The sequence below is a fragment of the Camelus bactrianus genome, chromosome 3, assembly GCF_048773025.1.
Source record: "Camelus bactrianus isolate YW-2024 breed Bactrian camel chromosome 3, ASM4877302v1, whole genome shotgun sequence".
Taxonomy (NCBI): Eukaryota; Metazoa; Chordata; class Mammalia; order Artiodactyla; family Camelidae; genus Camelus; species Camelus bactrianus.
In genome coordinates this window covers 110,985,900-111,013,681 of record NC_133541.1, presented here as the reverse complement: position 1 = coordinate 111,013,681, position 27,782 = coordinate 110,985,900, and the positions used below count along the sequence as shown (strand labels likewise).

The 27,782-nt window shown below is 48.5% G+C and overlaps 1 protein-coding gene across 3 annotated transcripts in view; it reads right to left on the bottom strand.

Annotated features, from left to right (window-relative positions):
- Nucleotides 1-27,782, bottom strand: part of GALNT10 (polypeptide N-acetylgalactosaminyltransferase 10) — a 260,577-nt gene that overhangs the window by 192,287 nt on the left and 40,508 nt on the right. The window contains exon 3 of one of the 3 annotated variants that reach the window (XM_074360971.1): nucleotides 15,613-15,710. The exons of 1 other annotated variant lie outside the window; for it this stretch is intronic. In XM_074360971.1, coding sequence (XP_074217072.1) covers nucleotides 15,613-15,630 — 18 coding nt within the window. In that variant the 5' untranslated portion in view covers nucleotides 15,631-15,710. Of the gene's footprint in view, nucleotides 1-12,652; nucleotides 12,955-15,612; nucleotides 15,711-27,782 lie in introns of those variants that run through there. One more of the 3 variants, XM_074360969.1, reaches the window with a different exon arrangement.

The following is a 27,782-nucleotide window of genomic DNA, read 5'->3' as shown; positions in this document are numbered from 1 at the left end:
TTGTCCCCCTCCACCCAAACTCAACACACAAACAACTCATGCTCACACATAAAACAATCTAATGAGAAAATGGAAAATGGTCCATGTATTGGGTTCCTAAGACTGTCCTAAAAAAGGACCACAAACAGGTGGTTTAGAAGAAAAGTTTACTACCTTACAGTTCTGGAGGCTACAAGTTCAAAGTCAAGGTGATGGCAAGGCCAGGCTCCCTCCAAAGCCTCTGGGGGAGGATGTGTCCTTGCCTCTCCCAGTGCTGGAAGCCTCAGGCCTCCCTGGTTTAATGGCAGAAAAGCTCTAATCTCTGCCTCAGTCTTCACATGGCCGTCTCCCCGCTCTGATAAGGACACCAGTTCATCACACAGACCACGCTGCTCCAGCGCCCACCATCTCATCGTAACCAAATACACCTGCAAAGGCCCTATTTCCAAAGAAGGTCACAGTCTGAGGTAGTGGGCTTGGGACTTCAACGTACCATTTGGCGGGGGGGCATGATTCAGTCCATTCATCCAATTAATGGGGGACGTGGTCCTTGGAGAAGGACCCAACCAAAGTCACACAGCAACTGAAGGCATCTCCCCCCACCAGGAAGAGACCAGAACAGGGGTCAGCAAATCGTGCCTGCCAATCAGCCAACTGCCTAGTTTTGCAAATAAAGTGTTATTGGCACACAGCATGCCCATTCATTTCTGTACCATTTCTGGCTGCTTTCACACTACAATGACAGGCCTGAGACCTGCACTACAATCACGGCAGAGACCACATGGTCTACAAAACCTAAAATAGTCTCTGGATGAAAAGAATACATAAAATGCACTGGCCACATATGGGGACAGATCTAGAGACAGGAGGAAGCCACAGAGCAGCTCTCTGCGACCCCTTCTCTCCAGCTGGAAGCCCACCCAAGGGACTGTCCTGCTGGGAAGGCCCGTTCAACATGACTTCCCTCTGCCTAGTGAAACAGCAAAACACAGCCCTGTAACATTCAGGCCACTAAAGTTGTACAAATTAGATTCTATAAGCATTTCCAAGAGACAGAGATTAATTCTAATGGGAAGATGAGAGAAGACTTTCTGGGAAAAGAAAGACTTGAGAGGAGCCTGCACAGATGAATAGTGGACACTCAATAAATCCTCTCGGCCACCCTGAGCCACATTAGACTGACTACCTAGGACTCTGCTGAGCTAAAAAGGAAGTGAGTTCCCCATCACTGGAGGTGTTCAAACCAAAGACAACTGACCATCTGGCAGGGATGAGATTGGAAGAGTCAAGGCAAGATGGAAGATAGTCCCTTGGAATCGTGGATTCCACAGTAGTCGGCTGATGAGGGCTTCTTCAGTCTCACAGCTTATCATATTTGCTGAGAAAGACACATAGGCATAGAGTCAGCTGGGGATGGAGTCAGGGTGGAGGGAGAGAGACATACACAGAGAGATAGGAGACTGAGACTCAGAGAGGGGTGAAAAAGGTGTACTCACACCCAAAGTCAAACTACAGAGGGAGGAAATCCACACCTGGCCTTTCCCGCCTTAACTGCTACAGAGAAAAAAAGAGCAAAAGCCTGACAGCTGGGGTTAGAACTAAACAAATGTCCCTTGAATACCTCTGGCTTGGTACCTGGCAGCCTTCTTAATGTGCCCCATTGTTCCCTGGCCGGGGTCTTGGCTGCCCTTCCTGCTGCCGCCGGGGGAGGGGAGGGGCAGCAGCCAAGCCAGATCCAGGTTGCAGAGGGAGGCACACCCCAGACACAAGGGCTGACTCCAGGAGGAGACCTCCCGTCCTCCCCAGCAGGAAAGCTAACATATCAGATGGCAAGACCTGACAACTGTCCAAAGTGACTGGGGCAGGAAGAGTTCCAAGTCTGAAAGCTAATGAGTCCCTCTTACCTGGGCTCTGCGTGCATGCCAGGAAGGTATTATCCCCACTTTACAGGTGAGGAAGTGGAGGCCGAGAGAGGTTAAATGACTTGCCACAGGCCATCAATAAAACATGGTAATTAAGACTCAGTTAAGCAAGGTTTCAATGTCAGAAATCTGAGTCTGAGTCCCACTACTTCCTTCCTCCGCAGGCCTGAGAAGTTACTCAAGCTTCCTGAGCCCCAGTTTTCCCACCTGCAAAATGACCACAGTAGGAGCATTTACAACAGTGAAGAAATGGGACGTGCACAGGGCACGGCGCACAACAAGAACACAACAAGTAATGATGGTTATTATTACCCCCGTGAGGCCAGGGCACAAAGAGAGACCAAACTCACAGGCCACTCCAACTATGCCTCGCACCCACACCAGCAGCCACCTGGAACCTCTCTAAGGGAAGGTTCCTGTAGGAGGGGATGGAGCTGCAGCCACTCCTGCCCGGGCAAAGGGCCTTGAACTCGGACATGTGGGTGGCTGTGTTCAGCTGAACTGCCCTCACACAGGCTCTACTTTGCAGAAATGGCCCCGGATGCCTTTGAGCACCACCGCCCACCCTGTCCCCACAAGGCATGTGCCGTTTCTGCTAGGAAAGCCGTCTTTCCACTCATTTCATAGACTCCTAACACTCCCTCCATAACAGGAATGTACATGCTGGGGTTCCCTGACATGCCAAGAAGCACAGGCAGAAAACAAAGTAGGCTCTGTGCTCAGCATCGTTTCTAACAAAGCTACAGCAGCCCCGGACGCAGCTGCAACAAACGACATTGGCCGGGGTGGACCTCAAATTCACAATCCCTAGAGACACAGAGTGGCAAGGTGAGTGGTTCTGGGCTCAGACAGAACAGGAATCATCCAGAGAGAAACTTAAGTGAGTTTGTTCAGGAGTCTAAGGCTTGTATTTTATATTTCCAAGTAACCATCTTTTTTCTCTGCAAAGCACGTAACACTCACAGCTAGAAGGACTAGCCTCAGCCTCCTGGCTCTGTAACCAGACAGGTCTCTTAGGCTCTTTGAACTTCGGTTTTTTCATCTGTAAAGTTGAGGCCATCAACCTCTACAATGAAATAAAGAGAACACACTGGACACAGGTTATAAAGCAGAGTTCCCAAACTCAAATGTCCCCAGAGGCCAGCACAGTTACATGAAAGGGTGAGGAAACCAGGTTTGAGACCACAAAGTGTGGCAGGGCCGTGGCCAGCTGACAGCCTGGAGCCTGTCTAGAGGGGCAGCTGCCATCCAGACCCAGCTACTTTTTCTGATAGTGTAACCCAGGCCCCGCTACCTGACTTTTTCATTTTTCCCCAAAAGCCAGAAGAGAGAATTTTTGTAATGTGGAATATTCCAATGTTTAGGTACTGACAACTTACTAATATTTAAAAATTAAGACACCCAAATGTCTATGGGCCAGCATTGGGTGAACCACATAAAACACATCTCTGAGCTACATCTGGGCCACAGGCCACCAATTTGCAACCCCCATTAAAGTACACATATAATTTTTTTAAAGTAATACAAAGGTCTAATAAAGTAACAAAAGAAGTTCTCTGAAGGAGACAGCCATTGAGGTTTATTATCAATAAAATAACCAGGAATTCAAACACAACCCCTGGTGCCCCAAAAACAGAGTTACTAACTTTTCACTAAAGTTAGGCGCCAAATTTAGAAACCAGTTATTTCACAAATAGAGGTGCACACACATACACATTTTAACTGTCAGCAGCTGACTCTGATCAATACTCAGGAGAAAACATGCAAAAATAACAGTTTTCAGTTGAACACGTACAATGTGCTTTAGCAGCAGGAAGTAATTTTCACACACACTCCCCTGCCAGATGTTCCAACCTGTTCCCTTTAAGAAACTCCCTTCCTCCAAAGGCCCGCCAGCCCCCTCGCTCAGCAGCCCTGACCTCTTCCTCTTCCAGGAGGCTGACACGTGTAACCTGGAGGAGACCTATCCAAACACACAACCCTGGTTGACTGGGCTCTGGAGGCTGCCCGAGTCAGGCTCCCAGGTGGTGTGTGGGACCCGCAATAGTCCTGCGCTGGGCCATTCAGCTCATGGAAGAGCCTTCCGGAGCCGATACAAAGGATCCAAGAACCAGGCTCATGGAGCCCTCAGCAATAACTTTCTCTCGTCCAGGGAAGAGGGAGGACTCCCCCAGTGTCAGAGGGCCAGGTGGGGGCGAGGCAGCAGGAGGAAGCCCCGGGCAGTGCGCTCCGCTCAAGGGAGACACCTGGGCTGGAATCCTGTTTCTATCACTTCCTAGCAGTATGGCCCTGCATATGTCACGAAACCTCTGCAATACTCAGTTATCCCATCTTTCACACAATTAATCACCATCATGAAACGATGAGTGCTGATTTGCTCATTTTAGAAGACGGCAGAGCTGGGCCTGGGAATCAGGGGGGCTGGTTCCCAATCGCATACTCTCTCCAGCTTAAGGGAGAGGTTCACAGGGTCTCCACAATGCAACCCCTTCCCAGGGAGGCCCTTAGTTCAGTACCTGCCCCAGGCATCTCACCCTTGCCCCTGCAGCAGGAAGGCACAGCAACTATCCTGGAAGGGCAACAGATCACAGGCACCAGCAGAAGACAAAGCTTGAGGGCCCACTGCAGAGGGATTTGCAAAGTGCACCGCCCATCCCGGATCCGGATTGGACTCTGAGCCATTTGTATTTGACACAGTGCCATGATTGTCGACAGAGCTCCCCAGGAAGAGCTGGCTGGCAACTGGGGAGACTGCAGATACAGGCACTCCCCGGGAATAGAGCTGCAAAGTGCTCCTGGGGGCAGGGAAGCAAACACCTAAGGAAGGCAAGGTCTGCCTACTGGGGGTGCTGACAAGTCAGGGACATGGGTAGAGAGAAGAGAGCTCCCCAGTGGACTCTCAGCAGGATTTGTAGAACATGTGGCTCCTTTGCCCACCCCAGACTGGCCTGAGCAGGCTCCCCAGGGATTCAGAAACACCTTTAGTCCCAGAAGAACAATCCCTCAAGGCTAGGCCTCCTGCACTGGGCCAGCCCTCACCGGGCACCCACACACCATTCATTCACTCGCCTGCTTCTTCAGTTCCACAGCAAATGGTGTACAATCAAGAGTGAGTGACTGGGGTCGAGGCTCCCTCCAGCCTTCAGAGCAGACAGTCTGGACAGATCAAAAACAATGACGACACTGCATGATACATTGACAGAAAGGGCTCTGGACCCCGAAGGAGAGAACTCTACCCCAGGCTGCCCTAGCAGGGGTGAGTCAGGTTCAAGGGGCCAGGTGGTAGGAGAAAGGGTGTCAGGGGCAAGGGAGCAGTGTGTGTGGTAGCCCAGAAGCCCTCGGAATACATGGACAGGGGCAGGGAGGGAGGAGCAGAAAGAAACACAAGGCCACGCCTCCCTGGAAGGGCCACTGGTCTGGGTGGGCAGATGAGAAAGCCAAGGCTCAGGGGAACCAAGGTGTGTGAGTGACCCCTGGGGGCTGGGGTGACCAAAGAATACTTCCTGGAGGCAGCAAAGAACACTGCCTAGAAGGACGCAGAGGATCTGGGTTCTCTCCCAGCGGAGACCCCCATGATTGCTTCAGATTCCAGAGAGTCAGGGAGTGGAGTACAAAGTAGCCTGTGTGTGCACGACCCCCTCCCACCTCCATTAACCAGAGACACGTCTGGCCCTGCTGCACTTCTGAAGCCTGTGCTGTGAGGCCAACCACCTATCCACCTTCCAGACAACGACAACAGAAGTGTCCCTCCCCAGTTCTGCCACAGGGAGGCCAAGAATGTTCCCTGCTACCACCCAGGCATGTCCCACCAGCAGCGGCACCACCCACCCACCCAGTGCCTTCTGTACCAAGCCGGTGACTCTTTCAACCCTCAGAACTACCCCTCCACCCCCCATATAGTTAACATTATCCCCATTCTACAGCCCAAGATCTCCAGGCATGGAGGTCAACTGACTTGCCCAAGGCCAGGGATCTGAATCACGCAATGCAGCTAGAGCCCAGCCAGCTGCCCCACAGTGTCTCAAAACAGGGGCATTGGGGAGTCTTCTTTGCCAACAGGGGCTTTGGCAGGTGGGGTGAAGGTTCCTCTTCAAGGTCATCGAGTGACCTTGTGGGCTCCTCCTTGGCCACTAAAGCTCAGTCATAGAGTAGTGGTCTCTTCCCTCTGCACAGACATGGGGGCTCCCACAGCAGCCTCACAGAAGGGGTGGAGGGGTGGGGTGGAAAGCAGGGCCTCTGTCCTGCCAGGCACTGGGGCGGAGGCTCACAGGCTTATACACCAGCTCCACCCCCACAAGCTGTGCATCCTCGGGCAAATCCCTGCACCTCTGTGAGCCTCCGCTCCCTCACCGGCGGCTACCTGCTTATAATTGTGAGTATGAAACAAGACATACAGGTAAAGGACTTATTAGTCCAATGCGGAGCAGAATAAGCACTAAATAAATGGTAGCTGCTGTTATTATCATTAATATCATCATCTTCATTATCATCTCCATCATCACCTTTCTTGTTAGTGTCATCTCATCCTGTGGCTCTTATCCTCTGAGAACGCTGAAGACAATTCAGCATCCGAAGCTCAGAGTTCTCTCCAAACCAAAGGGAAGGAAGAAACGGCCTGCTTTTTTTCCCTTCCCTCTCCTATCTATACTCAGCAGAGGGCAGCAAACAGGAACCATCCAAAGATAAGAGAGAGAGAAGAGAGACACATGGAGAGAAAGCTACACACTCATAAATACACACCCACCCACCGCAGCAAGCGGAATTGTTTAGCTTCCTCTAGCTTCCAAAGTATGAACACTCCGCCTCCTCCAGCTAAGAAGGGCCAGGCAGAAAAAAAGTCGAAGCTGAAGAGACAGAAGTTCTTTTTCAGCTTGAGAGAAATTTTCAATGAACTGCCTTTTAATCTGTGTGGGGGTTGGGGTAAGGGGCGCGGGGAGAGGGACAGCTCTCAGGACGCCTGTGAGGGGAAAGGAAGGAGGCGGCGGAACTCAGAAGTAAGATTAAATCAAAGCAGCTTTTAACTGCTCCTCATTTCAACCTCTGCTTACTCTTTGCTGGAAGCGCTCGTGCCTGAGCTTTCCCTGGGAGGACACGGAGGCCCACAGAGTGAATCATTGCAGCCTGAGGGTGACAGAGCTAGGATGAGAATATGGGCCTTCAGACTGCAGGTTCAGGGATCAAAACTGAGTCCAGAATGGCAAAGAGGTTTTACCTCAAGGACCAGGTCTGGTCCCCAAGCACTGGGGACACTGCCTAGGACACTGCAGCAGCAGGATTCTGGAGTGGACATGTGTTGGCTTCATTCCTAGATTTTGTTTCCCCTCCTTCCCACAAAAGCACCCAGACTTTTCTCTGGGGAACTGCTCTTCCTATGATTTGGGTAGCTAAACCCCACCCTGGCATAACTCATCCTCCTGACAAATGTGACTGGTTCAGAGAGCACATCAGATCCAAATTGGGCCAATGACACCTAGGGAGATTTGCTAGAGTTTAAAGATGTTTCCACTGTCTTATAGAGAAGCTAATAGAAGAGGCAAACTCTCTCCTCTAGGATCTGGGTGTGGAAACGAGGTCAGAAAGAGCTACAACCATTTTTTGCTACCCCGGAGGCTCAGTCTAGGACGTGAGCCTCTAGATCATACCACACCTGAAGTCAACTGCAATTGCAGAAGCTAATATACTCCTTAATTCAGTCTGTTACTTGCAACAGACAGAGAACCCGAGGTGGCTCTTAAACCCAGATTGGCTCTGTCTGCCACGGGGAGCAGTAATGCAGCCACGTCTATGCAGCCTTTTAATTCCTCTATTCCCCTGCTGGATCCCATTGCCACCTTAAAATTCAACCCATTTTACTCGCTTTAAAACTATAAAAATTCAGGAAGAAAATTTACAAAAATAGATCTGCAAAAAAGCCCAGTAAATTCTGGCAGAATTGGTCTTGGTTAAGTACTGGCCTCCAAAAGTGGGATTAGCTAATCTTGGCTCATGAGGGACATAATCACAGAGAAGGATCAAATATTAGGATGTGGAGGGAAAAAAATATTTGTGGTGAAACAGAGCAATAATTTGGAGAGCTGGGCTCTGGTCTGCATCCCTTCGAGAACAGATCTCCCCTCTCCTGGGCCTCAGTTTCCGTGCCTGCAATACAAGGGGCTTAGACTAGATGACTTCTGTAGCACCCTTCCTGCTCTGACACGCAGGGATCATTCAGCAAACACTCCTGACTGTCTTCCAGGTGTCAAGGCTTATATGCTGGAAGAGGATGTGGTTCCTACTTTAAGACATTTCCGGGAGGGGAGGCCACGATGCACTCCTCAGCCACAGAAACTCAGGCATGTGGAGGCTGCCTCCTTTCCCCACCCAACTGGGCAGCAGTTCTCTCAGAAACAAGATTCTTATTTTAAGTCTTCCTGGGGACATCGGCTCTTGCCTTACTGACTCTGACACACATATGGGATACAGTCAGATAAATGCAAACTACAGAACCTGCTGCAAATACTATCATGAGCATTAAGCTGCCATGGGACATGCTTCTGGCTGCCAAGTTTGCCTCAGGGTGTTTTTTAGTGATGAGATCTGATGCCATCTCTGTGTAACAGCTGACTGTGGACAAGATACAATTAGCAAGTGAGATGGTTATCTTTTAAATAGGCCTTTGCTTTTTCATCCCTGATTCCATTACTTTTATCGTGTCACTGGAGCCAAGAGATTAAAGGCTGAACGTCCTTAGACCACTGCCTGAGAGAAGGCATTAGAGTATGAGCATATCCCTAAGTAGTGGCCCCATCACAATTAGATACAGAGGCCTGTTAAACACACTTCTTTCCAGGCCTTTCCAACACAAGCTTTCAAACAAACTCACAGAATCCCAGGATGCTGGAGTTGGAAAAGTCCTACAAAGTATCTGTTCCCTATATTGCAGCACTGCTGGGAAACAGACTGAGCTCAAGTCTGGGTTTAGTGAGAAAGAGACTGATAAGCAATGTCTGTCCCGGCCAGGGGAGGCGAAGTACAGATACGATGCACATTTACCTTTCCCCTTTCGAATCTAAGCCCTCACTTCACAGATGAAGAATCCGAGGCCTAGAGAGGTTAAACCACTTTCCTGAAGTTACGCAGTGAATTCAGGGCAAGAGAGAGAATGAAACCCCAGGCCTCTGTCCCCTGACCTTCCTCAGCTGGGCTCCCTGGGAGACTGCAAACCCGAGAAGAAAAAAGAATGCAGGAAGTCAGATTTGCTTAGGTAAATCAGCAACCCTTCCCTGGTGGTATCAGATTTCAGCTGGGCATGCAGACAGAGAAGAGATTAGCAATCTAAAGGATCCCAGCCCCTCTGTGGAAAATTAAAGAAATCATTCCAAGGCTACATTTCTATGGTACTTAACTTTAAGATGGATAAGGCTCTGCTACCAGGAAGACTAAAAAAAAAAAAAAAGGTCTGGGGGGAGTATTGATTTCTGGATATTCTAAGAATAAAGTTCAGCTCTGACACAATGAGAAAAACTCTTGATACTTAAAGTCATTGGTATTCCATTATCTCACGAATTTCTATTCCACAATTGCTATTATCCAATGAAGTCATTTTCATAAGAGATTATGGCTCAGAAATGGGGAGGGACTGCACCACACTTCTTTACCATGGGTTTTTAATGGCCAGTTACCAAGGCTGGAATATGAAACAGACCAGAGAATTAAACCAAGATGTTAAACAGACCAGGACTAGGAATGAGAGGTAACCCTAAATTAAAATGAAGATGGCTTCAAGACTGGCTTTTATTGCCTGGTTTTGCAGCTTTTCAAGAAGCCAGCTGTCTGACCAGATGAATGCTCAGATCCTAGAAGCATTATGTGTCCTTTATAAATCAGCTGCCCTACCCAGCTCCAGTGGTACACCCAGGATGAGCTAGCATGACGGTTATATAGACTTACATTCTAGCACTTGATAAGTGCTCTGAATTTGAAATCCTGTATTCTTTAATCCAGTGGAGAAATCAAGGAGTTAAAGGACGACTACAACAGTGGGTATGTTACCCTCAAAGAAACTTCTCTCAAACCCACAAGGAATATAGTTTTCATTTGGATAAAGTCCTGCTGTCTGACTTCCTTCCAGAGCCTCTGTGGTTGTTTCTACTCCAAAAATCAATGAAGTGCTCTGGGATAATTCTCCACAATTATAAGAGTGACAAGCTGAGCTCAGAACCGGTCGGCCCTGTCGAAAAAAGCTCTGTGTGCTAGAGATGTCGGATTCCCCAGATAGCAGCCTGACCTGGTAGGTGCTCGTTCCAGCGCACTTGGGAGGAGGGATGGAATACCAGCACTCAGAAGTCAGCCTCCTCCCTCAAGGCCAGCTGACATTCAAACATGGGACTGGGGGCCAAGCCTAGTGCTGTGCATCTGCAGGAGACTGAAACAAAAAGGGGCTGTGTGGAAATTTGGCAGCGTGTTCCTGAAAGGCAGCAGATGAATGCTGAATCCCATAGCACCTAGAAGAGCTTATCATTGGGGAAACAGCTCCATTCTGCGGCTCCCAGGAGGCTAAGATTTTTTCTTAAAAGCAAGGATCATCAGTTGGCACCTCCTACCACCATCATCAAACCCTTTACCACTGCTTCCTCCTCTTCTCCTTCATGATATTCCAGAGAAAAAGAAATGAACAAGAGCTAGACCTTCCCAGATGAGCTTCTCTGTCCATTTCAGTTAAGGGCTTCGAGCAGCGCCCAGCTGTTGCTCCCCTCTCTCTGCCCAAAAGGCTGCCTTACTCCATCAATCCCCTCTTGCACAAGTGAGTAATTTACTTTGAAAGCTCAGGCCAAACTGGCAGTTAACCTTGACCTTCTCTCTACACATCTGGGTCTACAGAAAATGAAAATCAGGACGTCTCTGGCATCCACAGCAAATGAAATACGAGGGCTTTCTCCAGGCAGAGGCAGAATGTCAGGAGCTATTTTAGAACTGGCTACAGCTATTCCAAAGGAGAGTCTGCACTTGGGCAGGACATGGCCCCCTTGATCTGAGGCTGTGTCCAGTATGGAGCCCCCACTGCTAGGGATGCTACAAGGGGCTCCTGGCTCAGGAAAGGAAAAAGAAGTGGCTGCTGTCCTCCACATTGATTCACTGATGGTTATCACAGTAAGCTGGAGCTGGACCAACAACCACATTTTACAGATGGAGAAAGGGAGGCTCAGAGAGGGAGACGGGAGGTGATCAAGGACACATACAACAAGTTAACACTAAAGCTGGGGACAGAATCCTGACCTCTGGACCCTGATGCTAGTACAGGGTGGGAACAGAAGAAAGAGACCGTATGAAGGAAAAATCCACACAGATACAGAATTTAAGGAAGAGGGGTCTAAGTCAGCTGTCAGGGTTTCAACCAGGAGTTTTGGAAAGGAGTTGGGGCCTTCGTTTCCAAACAGTGAGATCTACCAGAAAGATCAACCAGGCCCTCCAGGACGGTTTGCAACAATTACCAGAGTGACAGGCTGCACTCAGATCGGTCAGTCCTGTCCCAAAGAGCTCTCTATACTCTACACTCAAGATCCCAGACAGCCCCAGATAGCAGCCTGATCCTGGGAAATGAAAGAAGCATCCAAAGTCAGCTTCTTCTCTTGTCCTGCCAACCATCAGTCAAGTTCAACCCTGATGCACAATTATCCACTTACCCTGGGATAGAGCAAATCCCACAAGAGAACCTGAAACATCCCTCTGTGTGAAACAGTTCAGGCATTTATACTCTCACTGGCACCTACTGAGCCAGGAGCTGGGAAGGTAGGAGTGATGTGACAGAGCTTTTGCTATCAGTATATATGTACTTACCACACACACACACACACACACACACACACACTCACACACACAAATGTGTATGAGTGAGTTCAGAGGAGACAAAAACAATTAAGATCCCAGTCTTGGCTGCAAAGAACACCAAACCTAATCAGCCGAGACAAGTTCAGAAGGGGTCATAGGTACTCTGAGAAGTGACAGAGAAGGCATCTGATGTTCCACACTCAGACAGGCACAAATAGCCTTTGGGAAATTTGGGAGTCCTTCCACCACAGCCCCTACTTCTGGATTCTCAGAAAGTCAAAGGCCCCTTAAAGACCAGCCGCACAACCACTCCAATCCTCCAGGGCCTGAAGCTCCAAGGGGAGCATGATCTTTGCATCCTTCAAGGAATCCACAGGATCTGAGAAAGAAAGAAGGCTGGGAAGGAAGGAGGGTGAATAAATGTGGAGAGAAAGGAGGCCCAGGTGTTTCTTTGGGCAAATAGGTAAACAGGAAAGGGGCTGACCTGAGTAGGGAGCATCGAGATCAGGAGGTGGGGGAAAAAGCAGAAAAGACCTTAACACCAAATAGAAGGACCAGCATCTTCATAATAAGGAGTCATCCTGGGATACAGGGATGCAGACAGGATCCTCCAAAAAAGGCTGATGTTGGAAGAGGAGAGGAGACACCAGACAGGGGCAGAAAGGTAGGATGGGTAACCTGTCGTAAGAAATGACCATCAGACTGGGCATCAGGAGTCCTGATTTCTAGTTTTGGCTCGGTTTCTGAATGGCATGGGGACATAGACAAGTCCCCATCCTTCTCTGAGTCTCAATTTTCCCATCCAAAAAAAAAAGGGAAGAACAGAGAAGACTCTGGCGCTGACTCTGAGGAGGCAGACGGGGGACGGTGGAGGAAGGAACCGAAGGCTAGAAGTGAATTCGGGGAGAGCGTGCTCCCAACTCCATGGCAATTGGGGGACTCACCTGTCCGGCTGCCGGGGCCACCGCTGCCCCGGATCCCCTAGGGGTGCCGTCGGGCTGCCGCTCGCGGTACAGCGCCCAGAGCCCCACGTTGGGTAAAAGGACCAGGGCCGCCAGCACCAGCGCCACCGCCTGCAGAAGCCGCTTCTCCTTCCGCCTCATCGGGGCCGGTCAGCCCCGCCGCGCCCCGCCGGCCCCGCCGCGCCGCCCCCAGCTCCGCGCGTCCGCCCGTCCGCCCGTCCGCCCGGCGGCGGCAGCAGCTCAGCGTGGAGAAGCGGCCGCGGCGCCGGCCCCGCTCCAACTCCGCGGCACTTCCGCCGCTCGGCGGCCAGGGAGCCGGGCTCCGCCACTGCACCGCCGCCGCGGGGGGGTCGCTGCCAACACCGCTGCTCATGAGCCTCGCCGAACCGCGCCACCACCCCAGACTCCTCGGAGTCGGCCGGCAAGAGCTGTGAACCACGGGCCCCGGCCTTCTTGTGGCTCCTCCTGCTCCTGCCGGGTGCGTCGGGACCCAGCGAGGACCGCTCCCCCCTCTCTAGCCGCGATGGTGCGGCCCGCTCCTCGGCGGCTCCCCCGCCCGCGGGAGCTTTGCGAAAGTCCGGGAGTTGGCGAGTTGGGCGCTAACTGGTGTGCGCTGGGCTGCGTTCCCGGGACCCCAAACTCCTACCCAGCCACGTCTGCTCCGGAGTCCAGCCAACAGTTTTGGGGCTTCCCCTGGGATATGCAAACCGTGTAGGAGCCCGGCCAGATGCTCCGCGCTTGCAGTCCCCGGGGCTGTGGCTTCCTTTCTTTCTACTACTCTCTCAGGCTTGGCTCCAAGAACCTGCGGACCTCCTTTGCCCCGCCCGGGTCCAGGCATTCCCAGACGGGAAATGGGGCTGCACGCGCACGATTGTCTGGGCAGGCCCTGGTTGTCTTCCCTCCCAGTGCCTGGCGGTAGATGTGAACGCGCTCTGTAAACTGGGGAGTGCCGTTTCCGCCCACCACCTGTCTGTTGTCCCAGCAAACAGGCGAGTAGGTGATCGAAGCTTCTCTGCAGGACCTTCTCTCGCACAAGTCCAACCTCCTTGGAGTTGGAATGCCCTCCAGTCCCACGTGTGCCTCTAGGCACTCAGCTCACGGAGCCCTTTCTCGAAACCTCATGTCGGTTCCTATCTCCCGTTCAGCTACTCAGCAAATTGTCCCAGCCACCAGGATGAAATGAAAACAGACTGGAGCCCTGACGTCTGGAAGCTGAAGCATTAAACACATAATCGCATCAGACGAGCGAACGTGTCTATAACTGTGGTGAGGCTATGAGGAAATCAGGCCGCCTGGGCGCTGCGGACGGCTGGTTGGGAAGCCGGACTCCGAAGGCGATGCCTGTGGCTCCTCGATGCTCTTCACTTAATTGCTTCCTCTCCGATGCAGAGGGAGGACGCACCCTTTTGGTTGCCTTCCTTTTTGCTACCCCTACATGCGTCCTCTTGATTCCTGGGTCTCCAGCCCAGCCGCTGACCCCTTAGCCTTGGACCAGCGTCCTGATGACTCCTCCCTCCCCACTCTTCCAGATCTAGGATGAGAGATAGGGATTCAGTTTTCTGTAGCTTGACAACTGCTACAAAACCTAAAAACCCATCACCTAGGCTCTAGGGCCCACACTCCTCTCTCTCTGACCTGCTAGAGCTGATCAGACATCTCTCCACCTCTCTGCCCTGCCAGTTGCTGGCTATTTTGGTTGCTGGCTATTTTCCTTCTTGTGCTATTGACCCGGCAGCTCCTTTCATCCAGGAAGTCCCTTCCCCACCTATGTCAGTGGAAATCTTGTTTATCCTTCCATGCGTAGCTCAACTGCCACCTCCTCCATGAAGTCCTCCAAAACTCCTCTTCAGGGGACTGCTGTCTTTCTTTGGGTTTCTGTCACAGAAATGCTTACCTTTTATTGAATGCTTACTCTATGCCAGGCACCATGTTAAACCCTTGACATGCATTACCTCTTTTCAGACTCACAGTTACTCTGTGAGGTCAATGCTTTTCTTATCTTTGTTTGCAAGTGTGATTCAGATTAAAGAAAGCTGCAGCCAGAATGATCCTAGTTTAACAAAGATCAGATAGCACCACCCTTCTGCAAATCCCTCCAATGACTTCCCATCTTCCACCTGATTCCAAGAAGGAACTATAAGATCCTACAAGTCCATGTATGAACAGCCCTCACCTGTACTCTCTTCATTATACCCAAGCCCACTGGCCTTCTTGCTATTCCTCAGAGCACACCAGGCAGAGTCCTGCCTCTGGGCCTTTGCACTTGCGATTACCTCTGCCTAGAATGCCCACTCTTCCATCTCTAGATCCTAGCCCTATGACTTTTAAAAAAAAATTTTTTATTGTGGTAAAATATACATAATATAAATTTTACTATTTTAACCATTGATTGTGGCATTAAGTACATTCACACTGTTATGCAACCATCACCACTGTCCATCTCTAGAACTTTTTCATCATCCCAACCTGAAACTCTGTACCCACTGAACATTAATTATCTTCCCAGTTCCCCTCCTCCCCCGAACCCCTGGTAATCACCCACCATTCTACTTTTGGTCTTTATGAATTTTGACTATTCTAGGTACTCCATGTAAGTGGAATCATACAATATTTGACCTTTTGTGTCTGGCTTGTTTCACTTAGCATAACGTTTTCAAGATTCATGCATGTTGTAGCATGTGTCAGAATTTCACCCGTTTTAAAGATCGAATAATGTTCCATTATATGTACCTACCACATTTTGTTTATCCATTCATCCATGGATGGACATTTGGATTATTTTCACCTTTTGGCTATGGTGAATAACACTACTCTGAAGAGCCCCGTGTTTTTTCACACTGCAGTTGATGAACAGTGTTTTTGTAACTGGACTTCCAACCTGTCTCTTTGACAAAAAGGGAAGTTCCTAGAAGGAAAGACAATGTTGTGACACTCATACTCACCTCCAAAGCATCAGTCATGGTGCTAGAAACAGCTGCTAGACTGATCCTTTCACAGACATGAGGCTCACTCTGCTCCTGGGAACTTGCCTTTAACTTCCCTGCAGGTTAGAATAATCTATGAGTATCGGTCTTCCATGATCTGGCCCAGCTTCTAGATTTTGACCTTCTAGTTGCAATGGTCTTCTTGCTATATTCCTCAAATGCACCAAGTTGATAATGGCCTCAGGGTCTTTGCAAATTTGCTTTGCCATTGTATCTCTTCCTCTAAATCTCTGTATGGTTCTCTGCCTGCCCTGTCTCTCAGGAACCAAATCAAATGTTCCTCTGCAAGAGCTTCCCTGTCCAACTGATCTAAAATATCAAAGAGCACCTCCACCATCTCTGTATGTTGATTTTTCTTCAGAATGGGTATTAATTTGGGTTTCCCTCTCTAGAATGTGAACTCTAAGCAAGGAGGAGCTTTGTAATTTTTTTGTCCCCTACTGTATGCACATACTTCTGTTAGCACATACTTCTATTTTTGTGAATCAGAATACTGATGCTCCCTCCGGGTGGACGGATTTGCAAAAAAGGGTGCCCACCTCTCCCTGGGCCAAAGCCGAGCTAGCAGAGCCAGGACACCTGGATTTCAGCTCCTACTCCTGCTCAACCATGGCCTGGAACACAGTAGATGGTGGATAATTACCAGTTGAGTGAAGTACAGCAGCTGAGATCATCTATGGGAAAGTCTTCAGTGTGTCTCTCATCTCCACCCCTTCCAGCTCCCAGGAGGATTCTGTCTGAAATTGGATTTGAGCTTTTCCTGTATCTTACCTGAGTGACTTGTTGATCAAAGCTGCACACCAGCCGGGTCAGCCCTCAATGGACACTCTTAACGCATGAACCCAGCTTTAACCTCAGGACTCTCTGATCCCATGCGGGATACGCCAAGTATGGGGTGGGGGCCGGGGTTGGGGTGGGGATCCTCTTAGGGCTTTATCCCACTGACTGAGACAATACCATTTCAGCTGCACAATGAAAACCTCCACTTCTGGTCTGAGCCTCTCCCATCTCAGCGTTCACACTCCTTTCCTATTAGATGGCCTCACCTTGGCTTTCTTAGTGTGGCTGCCTATTTGTCAAGGGCTGTACCCTCAGGCTGGTGTGGCCCAGGCCTGAGCTGAGGGAGTGTGAAAGTGGAACGAATGGATCAGCAAACCAGGAGATATTGGTCTGATAATCAGTCTACCTCTAACACTCTTTAACCTTGGCTAAGTCTCTTAGCTACCTGAGCCTCAATTTCCTCGTATGTAAAAATGGGGATAATCATGATTTTATAATGATATAACTTCCAAGCTGGTGAGAGAGAGGTCTGCTTGACTCTAAGCAAAAGCCAAGAAGCTATGAGTGTTGGACTTACGTGTGTGTGGAAGCCTAAAGCCTTCCTGCTCCTCCTCTCCTTGGAGATTGCCAAGCTTGTCAATACACTCTGAGAGAAGCCTGCCTGAGCTCCCTGAGCAGACTAAGCCCCCCAGTTATGTGACATCTTAGCAATGTCTTTCCTTAACAGTCGCAGTGTTTCCAATTCCAGGGTGATTGTTTGATATCTGTCTCCTCCACTGGACTGTTAGCTTCATGAGGACAGAGATCATCTTGTTTCTGTCTGTTTGTTTGTTTTGCCCTGCAGCATACACTCAATGCCTGGGACAGTAAGTGGCCCAAAATAGGTCATCGACAAACATTTGGGAAATGAATGAATGAATCAATTAGTCAAGCACTCATCTCTTTAAAATCTGCACTCAGGAAACTCATTAACACTGGTGTCAGTGACCCAAATTGCTCTCTCTACCAGGCTGGTCATTTAACAAGGCTCAAACTTCCAAATATAGAGCAAGAGAACACAAGCCCTGGAACTGAGATTTCCGCACATGGCTCTATTAAGTCTGAATCAGTCCAGACTTTGCCCCTACCTTCCTGTGCAGCTTCAGACAGGTCACTCAAATTCTCTGAGCATCATGTTTATCATGAATGGATCCACGAGTGTATGTGGAAGCAGGAATTAGAGCTGTCTAGCTAAATATTGAATATGGTTGCATTAAATAAAGTAGTTGAACCAAATGCTTGTTGAGATCTTTTTTAATTCTAAAATTTGGCGACTCAGTCTTGCAAGGTCGGATGGGAGAAGGGGAGCGAGGAATGGAACACCACTCAGGTGGTTCAGTCCACTTAGTGTGTGTGATTTAGTGGCATTTCAGCTCCTAGTCTGAATAAAAATAAAGGGTTTGCAGGATGCCTATTTGAAATGACCTCTAGACAGAAAATTGCCTGTCTCTCTCTCGGAGTCTACTTTGTCATTTCCACACCGAGATGCCAATTAAACCAATCCTGCCAACTATAAAGGAATGCTATTGAATCAAGACAGTGGATGAGGAAGGTGTTTCAAGTAGGATACGATTTGAAAGAGCACAGAAGGCCGTACATTTCAAAGAGTAAATATACGTCATTGGGTGGGTATATCTCAGAATATTAGTCAGACAGGTCAGATTCAAATATCAGACGTAGAGGGAGCCATTAGCCTCCTGGCACTGCCTCTAAAATAAACACCAGGGCTTGGAAAATGAGAGTGCTTCCTGTTTAATTACTTCCCACTTTTGAATAAAGGAAGAAAGTTGTACGAAACACAAATAGAGAGGTGGTAGGGTGCATGAGAAAGGGGCATCCTAGAAATGTGAAGGCCCTTAGAGAAGTAGCACTGTCTGCGTGCACTTCTGTAAAATAAAGGTCGGCTTCTCTATACCCAGAGGTCTTAACCTTTCACCTGGTGACCTTTAAAAACTATGGATGCTCAACCTAAACCCCAGACCAATTAAGTCAGACCTCTAGGGGTAGGGTTCAGCTATTCCTAGGTGATTCCACTCTGTGGCCAAGCTTGAGCGAACTGCTGCTCTCTTGCTTTCAGCTCTAAAATCCTTCTAAGGTTTCCTTTGGTCTAAGCGGCATGTCATCGGATGTTCCACTAGGTGGCACCTTCCAGCAAACTTCAGTGGGTCCAGAGGTCTCGGCTAGGTCTAACATCAAGGAATGAATAAAGAAAGCAAGGCTTGGTGGTCTTTACTGGCAATGAGGGGTCTGCACTCTTGAGGAGAAGGCTGAACGCATTGGTCAACAACTTGCTGGTGAGCAATGACGCCACCAGAATGTTAAGATTCTTCCCTGCTAGGAAACTGAGGCCTGGAGAGGGAGCAGCTCCATCTGTTACCGCCCCGCTCATTCACTCACCAATGCACCGTGGTCTCTTCCCCTCAGTCTGTCCGACAGGAACAACAACCCCACCCCCACCCCTAAAAGTCCTTGACCAATCCCATTATGGGCAACAGTAGACGTCTATTGTTTTTACCTCCTCAGTTAACAACATCCTGATATTCTTTGGGGATTTAACCTTGGCTTCCCAGTTGAGAGGCTGGATCAGAGCTGACTCCACCCTCAGCTACTGGCTTAGCCAATCAGAGCAGGCTATCCGCTCCTGCTACAGAGATTGGTCTAGGGATGAATACCTGACCTACCTAAGACAAAATTTAAAAAAAACTGCGTTTGAATTCTGTGTTTTTTCAAATCAGGAAGTAGTGGTCCCTTCCAGACCCACCATGAGGAGTGGACTGGAGTCTTACTCTTGCTCCTCCCCGCTCCAGGGAGCTGCCATAGCATACATCAGTGGGCTTCCTTACTGTCTCTCTTCCTGTTGGGGTGAGCCGTTGGGGGAGCCAGGGCAGAATACCAAAGAGAGGGAAAAGAGCTGGGTCAGGGTGTTTCTTGTCCTAGCTTCTTTAGTGGGAGGATGCCACAGGCTGCGTGTATCTACCACTAAAGGCCACAGATTCTGCTGGGCAGGCCCCTGCTCTGGATTCCGAGAACTGCCCTCCCCTCGTCCTTCAGGCCTAGGTTTGGACAGCACATCACTGTTTCTAGGCCCAGGATACTGCACTGTCCCTTGTTGTTACCCTATACCCTGTCCAACTGTCCTCTTAGGAAACTTGCCTCACAGTTCCCAGCGTGGGAGAACTATGCATTTTTTGAGGCCCTGACTGAATCAAGTGGGGAAGCTTCCTGAGAACCTGAGAACAGCACCAACAGACAGGAAAGTGAAACTGAGAGATCACCCAGTTACCAAGCCAACCTCTGATGACATCCTGGCCTCCACTCCAACTCACCTCCCACATTCAAACAATTACCTAATAATGCTGGTTTTATTGCCTAATAAATTTTAAATGTATCCCTTCCCCTCTAGGCCTACAATATGAGACATATTTCAGGTGCCTGCAAGAAGAATCCCTGATCAGAGCCCTGCTGCCTCACATGGCCAAATTCTCTACCTTGTGCATGGGCTGGCCTTTGGCCTATGAACAGAGACACTTAGCCTCTGTCTCACAAATTGGAATCAAGTGGCACAGAGGGAAGAGGGCAGTTGGTTGTGGTCCCTGAAAGTGGAAGTGGCATCAGGGTGGAGAATACTCTTGGGGCACACACAAGAAAATATGGGAAAGCAGAAACCGTCAATAACACAGGAAGTGCATTTAATAAAAAAAAAAAAGACAATAGGGCAGAGGTGCAAGGAGCAGAGATGCTGAGAGAGACAATTATGAAAGGTAACTGCCTTGGCTCCTGGTTTTCTAGTTCAAGACCAGGTTTCTGGGATGCTTACTTGAATCCCTGACCTAGGGCTTCTGTGAGGTTCCCTGCTGTATACCCTTTCCTTGAAGTTACGAGTGAGTCTCTGTCCGTTATGATCAAAGAAGCCTTGGCCCTGATACCCTAATCTCCAAGTCCAAGTTAAAGCCTTTATCATCTTTCACTTGAATTGCGGCAGTAGTCTCCTAACTCCTTTGCCACTTCAGTCCTTCATCTCTTAAGATCCATCCTCCCCACCATAGTGACTATTCTGGTACACAGACTTGCCACGTTGCTTCCTGCTGGTGGTCTCCCAATTGTCTTCACAATAAAGTTGAAGTTGCTGCCTTGCACTCTGTGCAAAACTGCTAGTTGTTCCTTACCTTAATCCTGTCATCTCTCGCCCCATGTCCTTGCTCGTGCTGTGCCCTCCTGCAGGACTGCTCTTCACATCCTTCTGTGTGGATGAATTCTTACCCAGCTTAGATGTCATCTCCTCCCTCACCGCCTCACTAACTCCTTCCTCTTCCCACCCAGTGGCACAAAGAGCCCATGCTACTTGGGTAGTCTTCCCCATACGTAGTTACTTGTGTAATTTCCTTCCTTAGCATTTATATATTAATAAAGGTGATGGGGACGCTGTTCGCTGACACCAATGGAGCTCTTACTACATACCAAACTCTAAGTTAGCACTTTACAAACATTGTCTCTTTTAATCCTCACCAAAACCCTCGGGGGTAGGTTCGATTATTATTCTTATTTTCCAGAAGAGCACACTGAATCAGAGAGGTCAACTGACTTGTCCAAGTAGGAAGGGGTAGACTCAGGTCTACTGTTTATTTCTCTTCTTTTTCATAACAGCTTTACTGAGACATAATTCATGTGTTATTCAATCCATACACCCACTTCAAATGTACAATTCAAATGGATTTTAGTGTATTCATAGAGTTGTGTGTAACCACCATCACAATCAGTTTTCGAACATTTTCATCACCCCAAAAAGAAACTCATACTGATTAACTACTCATTTTTCTTGCTGCTACTCTCGGCAGCTGGCATGGTGCCCAGCACGGAGTATCCGTTCAGCCAGCACTTGTTGAAGAATGGATGGCTGCCCTACGTAAGAGGACAGTGGAAGATGCAGAGAGAGCTTCTTTGTGCAATGCCCTTTGCATCTCAGCATCAATCAAGGGATTTGCCCGATTCTTCAGTTTATTTATTTTATGCTATTTCTCTCTAGTAATAACCACCACTTACGATCTTTTATGTGCCAAACCATACACTGAATGATTTGCCTAAGTTATCTGATTAATACTCATGACAACACTTGGGAATAGGTATTGTTGCATCCATAATACAGATAAGAAAATCAAGGCTTGGGGATTTTGTTAATCTGCCCAAAGTCATACAACTTGCAATCACCAGCATCCTAACATTATGTAGACTACTACCACCTGTAATTAAACAGAACCATGACTAGGCACTACCCTAAGTTCTTTATGTCCATCACCCATTGATTCATTTAGTCATTCATTCAATAGATATTTATTGAGACCCTACTACCTACCAGGCACTATGGCACATGCTAGAGATTCAGTGGTGGGCAAACAGATCAGTCGTGGTCTCACAGGGTCACGGTCTAGTGGCAGAAAAGATGTTATAAGAAAATGAACAATTGTATTTGGTGGGAGGAAGGAGAAAGGTCCTCATGGCTGTTGGGGGGCAGAACTGATACTAGAATTTAATACTGTTGGAATCCAGTCCAACAGTCTTTCTGCAAAGTTACACTAGCATGACTTCCCTAGGCCATTCTAATGGGACGTTGGTTTTGCTAATGGCCCTCTGGGTAGTGCTTGTCCCTGTAGGAGGTGTGCAGTAAACAGGTCCCCACCACTTACTGGGGGAGGCCTGTATGCATGGGCACACACACACACACACACACACACACACACACACACACACAGCCACCCATACTCACAGCTGCAGAGAGCTAGGAGAGAGCCAATACAGTGGGCTTTGCAAATGCCCTCTATTCTCAGCTAGGGGATCTGAGTTTAAAGAGCACTTTTGTATACTCTCTGCTGCATGCTGCTTTTATCACGTAAACGATCCCAGAGATTTTGCCATATAAATACAGAGAGGTTGTCCCATTCTTTTTTTTTCCAGTTGCAAAGTATCCCACAGTGTGTGAATAAATCAAGGTTCACCAGTCCCCAAATCTCAAAAGGAGATTTGAAATTGTTCTCAATTTTGGGCTATTAAAATAATGCCATAATGAATAACCTTGTGCATGTCTTGTTCTGTAGCGTGGAGTTGAATCTTCAGGGGAAATTCCTAGAAGTAAGATTTGCTAGGTCAAAGGGTAAATGCATCTGTAGTTTTAGAAGATTCCCCACCATAGGGGTCGAATCTTTTTGCACTCCCATCAGCAATGTATGAGAGGACCTGAATCTTCACAGCCTAGGTCCACATAATATTTTTTAAAGCGTGCATTTTATATAAAAACTTACACTCCCAATTTCTCTTAAAAATTGCGAAATTTGGAAACACTGGGCCTATCTTCCTACATGGTTGGAATGAGCTGGGGCTGAGTGGCCACGGATCCCTGATGTGGTCCAGCCGCTTCATTATGAAGATGAGGCCCACAAATTCTTAGAGGAAACAGGGGACTAGAACCCAGTCTCCTACCTCCCCATTCACTACACCGTGTGGCCTCCAGAGTAAGTATGAGAGGGATGAGTAGTGGGGACGGGGGGAAGTGTATAAAAGCACTGACAATTCAGCATTAAAATTGGAATTTTTTTTTTTTTAGCATTTACTTAGCTCCGTAAATATATCATACCACCCTGTAGTTGATTAAACTGTGACTAATCCGCATACAGCACAGTGACAAATTGGCTTCTATTTCTTCTGAACAACCAAAAAAAGGGCTGATGTTGCAGCAGGATTCAGGTTATACACTCATTCATTCCCTCATTCATTAAATGCAAACTGTATGCCAGCCCTCGATCCAGGCACTGGGGGTTCAAAGATGAACAAGCATTTAAACACAGGGATCTGAGCAGACAACTATGCTAAAACTTGATATCAATTGGTAAGTGTTTTATTGGAGGAATGTAAAGGCTGCCATGAGAGCCCAAAGAAGAGAGCTTATTCTGCTCAGGAGCCCATGGGAGAGGTCACAAGGAAGGTGATGTTTGGGTAGATTCTGAAAGATGTGTAGGAGTTTGCTCAGAAAAGGCAGGAACATGAGAAAGATTTCTTGCATGTTCAAGGACAAGATTCCTCCCCAGAAAGTGGCATAAAACCAGTTCAAAAAAGATTTGGGCAATAAACAAATAGAGAAGGAGAAAAAGAATGAAAGAAATGTCCTGCCTTATTTAATTGAGACATGAAGGGGAGTTTGCCTTCAGGCACAGAAAGATCCAGGTGATCAAAGGATGTCATCACACCTCAGAAACTTTCTTAACTCTGCTTCTTCCTTCTACGTTCTTTGCCCTCGGGCAGCTTACTCTCTCCAGGTGACAGGGTGCCTGCTAGTAACTCCAGGTTTACATTATCCTGACAGCTAGCAATGCCAGGGGAATCTAAATTCTCCTTTCCAACAGCTTCCCTAAAAATCCCAAGACTGAGTTTTATGGGCAAGGTCTGGGTTGCTCACTTACCCTGGCCCCAAAGGAAACCCAGAGGAAGGATAGACAGATGCTGGCTGGGCAAGACCACCAGATTCTCGAAGCGATGATGGATTGGGGTGCATCTGTCTCTCAAGAGGTGGAGGAGTCTCTAGATCGTGGAATTGGACATACACCCCTGTCTCCAAGATGGGAAGACAAGAGCTCAAGCTTCCTAGGCTGCAAAGATTGAGGACGAAGGAGCAGGAACTGGAATTCCAGTCTCTTAGGTCAAATGACTTCTTCATTTTATTGAGGAGGGAATTAAGGCCCAGAAAAGGGAAATGTCTTGTCCATAGTCCTACAATGAAGTGGTGGCAGAGTCCAGGAGAAGCCCTGGGGCCCCAGATCCCAGGACCCTCATAGAGTGAGCAATTGCATATCCAAGCAGGCAAAAAGAGCTTGGAGAGGGATGTGGACATTTCTAGGAACCCTTGGGACCACTCACCTTGCAGTAGATGCCACAGCCTGCAGGCCCAGGTGACACTGTCTACCCCAGACATGTACCTTGATATTTGGCCCTAGGCCTCATAATGTCATTGCAACAGGCTCCTGGGCCCCCCGTGGGCCAAATGACTCAAGGACACTGTTAAAGGTTGAATTGCATGGTCCCCAAATTCATATGTTGAAGCCCTAAACTTCCCCTCCACCCCTAGTAGTTCAGAATCTTACTGTATTTGGATATAAGGCCTTTAAAGAGGTAATTCAGTTAAAAGGAGGCCCTTAGGGTGGGCCCTAATCCAATGGGACTGGTGTCCTTCTAAGAAGAGAAAATTTGGACACCCAGAGAGACACCAGGGCTAGGTGCACAGAAGAAAATCCATGTGAGGACAGAAGGAGAAAGTGGCCATCTGCAAGCCAAGGAAAGAGGCCTCAGAAGAAACCAAATCTACCAAGACCTTGAACTTGGGCTTCTAGCCTCCAGAACTATGAGAAAAGAACCTTCTGGGTTTACATTACCCACTCTGTGGTACTTTGTTATGGCAGCCCCAGGAAACTAACACAGACACCAAGCGCTACTGAGGGCAGTTAAGAGCGGATGACAACTGAAACAAACAGAAAGCAGGAGAAAAAGAAGGGGTGGGGTTGGGGGGAACTGAGGATGAAAATAGGGCAGGGAAGGGGGAGGAGTCTGAACATGGAGGGAGCAGAGATGCTTAAGCCAGAAAAGTTCAGTCAGCATCCAGTTTTCTACAGTAATCAGCCAGGTTGTATAACTATTTAAGAATTTCATTTTCAGCAATGAGATATTTTGTGCATATGGTCACAGAATTAAACAGTTCAGAGAATTTATAATAAACAGCAACTGACCCTCCCCATAACTGTCCCTCCCCTAACCATGTCCTATTCCCCAGAGACCAACCTCTTTTAAACTGTTTCTGCTTTTATCCCTGGCTAACCTTTACTGAGTGCTTGTCATGGGCCAAGCCCTGTGCTAAACCTTTTATGCACATTGTTTCCATGAGTGCTCACCACAACCCCAAGGGGTAGGTATCATCATTATGCCCATTTTACAGATGGGAAAACTAAGGTGTAGCAAAGTGAAGTGATCTGCTTAAGGTCACACAGTTGGTAAGCAACAGAAATGGAATTTCGTCTCAGGATGTTGGGCTCCAGACACCTGAGTGCTCTTAATCATCCATCTCTGGTGGTTCCTGTCAAAGCTTTATTACCTGTGCTCCTTGATATATCAACTCTAGACAGTATCTATTGACTTTTTAGTATGATTGACAAGGGTTTAGCTCACTTAACCCTTCTGTCTCCTGCCTATAAATCTCAGATAGATACACTACAATATCTAGTTCTGTTATGGGTACCTTGGGGGCTTTAAATAATACTCATTAGCCTCAATCCCTAGTTTCTCCTCTACAAACATTTGTTGATGGGTTGTGTGGGGTCACCTGTGAGTTGGGTGAGGGAAAGGCCATCTCAAATTTTCTTCTTACCCATTCCCATCCACCGTAGCCCCCAGCAGGTGCTTGATAAATATCTGTGCAACAGAATCAATGCAGAGAAACTTAGCACCAAAGGTGGGAGATGACCAGGAAGTCTCAGCCAGGGGGAGGGCATGATAATTGCGGCCTGCAATGTCAACCTGACTTCTTGGGAGACACAGCCTCCGGCTGAGGAGGGAACAAGGAGCTATAAAATGGAAATTGCAGGAGAATCGTTTCAGAGCAGCTGTCAGAAAGCACTTCCCCTAGTGGAGACAGCAATGATCTCGTTGCAAGGTTGTTTCACACCTGGGCCTGTCCTGCTGATTTGCAGGGAGGCCACCAGGGCATGCCACACAGGCCTCTGGCCATCTGCCCCTTGTGGGAAACATGGGGTTTTCTGCAAGCCCCAGTTCCACAGTGGGCTTTCTGAAAAGGACGTCAGGGGCTACATCCTAAGGAGGTGTCTTTCATAGACTGGAGAATCTGGGCCTGCGTACCTGTGAAGAGCCCCATAGGTGAGCATAAAGGCCACCTGCCATAGGGTCCTTGATGCTGTCTTTCTGCCTGTAGCACCCTCTTCCCTTTTAGCCTAGCTGATTCTTACTTATCTTTTGCACGTTGGGACAGGGGACACCACCTTAGGGAAGACTTCCAGACCCCTCAAGCTGGGTCACATTCCCCTATTACATATGCTGTAAGTATTTTCTCATCATAGCACTTAGCACTGTTATAATGCTGCATTCACTAGACTCATTACTGGTGTAAAGTCGGCCTCACCCACTAGATGGGGACCATCTCTGCTCACTACTGTTTCCCCAGTACATACGTAGCACAGCACCCAGCATATGGTAGGTACTCAGCAAGCATTTCTTAAATGTATGGAAGAGTGAATGACCGAGTCTTCATTCAACCCCTTAAATCAAATGGTTCATTTATGGGAGGTTTAGCCTGCTCAACCCAGCATCTCTTTTGCACCTGGAAAGAAGAGGATGAAACTTTCAGACCCTGACTGCCCTAGTCCAGTCTCATGATTTGCCTTCTGAAAATGCAGTGACTCTCCAGTGACTCACGCTGACTCCTGGGGGACAGCTACCCCCACCTTCCTCTCCATTGCTCCTGCCCTCCCCTGTCATTCTGTCACCAAGCCGGGTCTCTTCACTTTCTACCTCAGTGATTCTCAGCCCTGGCGGTGGCTGACTGACCGGGGAACCTCATTAATCATACAGAGGCCTGAGCTTCTGATTCAGGGATGGCAGTCTCCTCACTGGTCTCTCGGGGCTCAAGGCTTGGGGTCCCCAATCCATCCATCACAAAGCAGCCTGCCACAGAGACCTTTCTAGAATGAAAGCCTAATCATGTGACTCTTCTGCCTGAAACTTCCCATTGCCTCCTACTGCCTTCGGGACAAGCCCCGACTCTCAGAGATTCTCCCAAGACCCTGCTGACTTTGCCAGACTCACCTCCTTCTTGGTCCTTGCCACGTCACACTCTGCTCTGACTTGGGGGCCATCCCAAGGGCCTGAACGGGCTGGGACATGTTCTTCCCTTCCCCCAAGTCTCTGCACAACTGCTGTCCTGCCCAGTGGTAGAGAAAAATCTATTCTGACACTTGTTAAACTGGTAACAAAGACTATACCCAGGACTGTTGCAACAGAGCTCAACTCAAGATACAACAGTCGGCTGGGAATTTATAGACAATGAACAGAGTGAAGGAGTCAACAGATGGAAAATTACTAAGAGGAGGCATCAAGGGTAGGGAGATTCTTGCTACACTGGCTCAACAGTATTCTCACTAAGTCAGGCCAAGGGCTGTGACATCAAGGATGAGGGATGAGGGATGAGGAATTCGACAAGATCTCAAGGGTGAGGGGATGACTTAGCAGGATTCTTTACTAAGACTGGGCTTGGTAGACCAGAG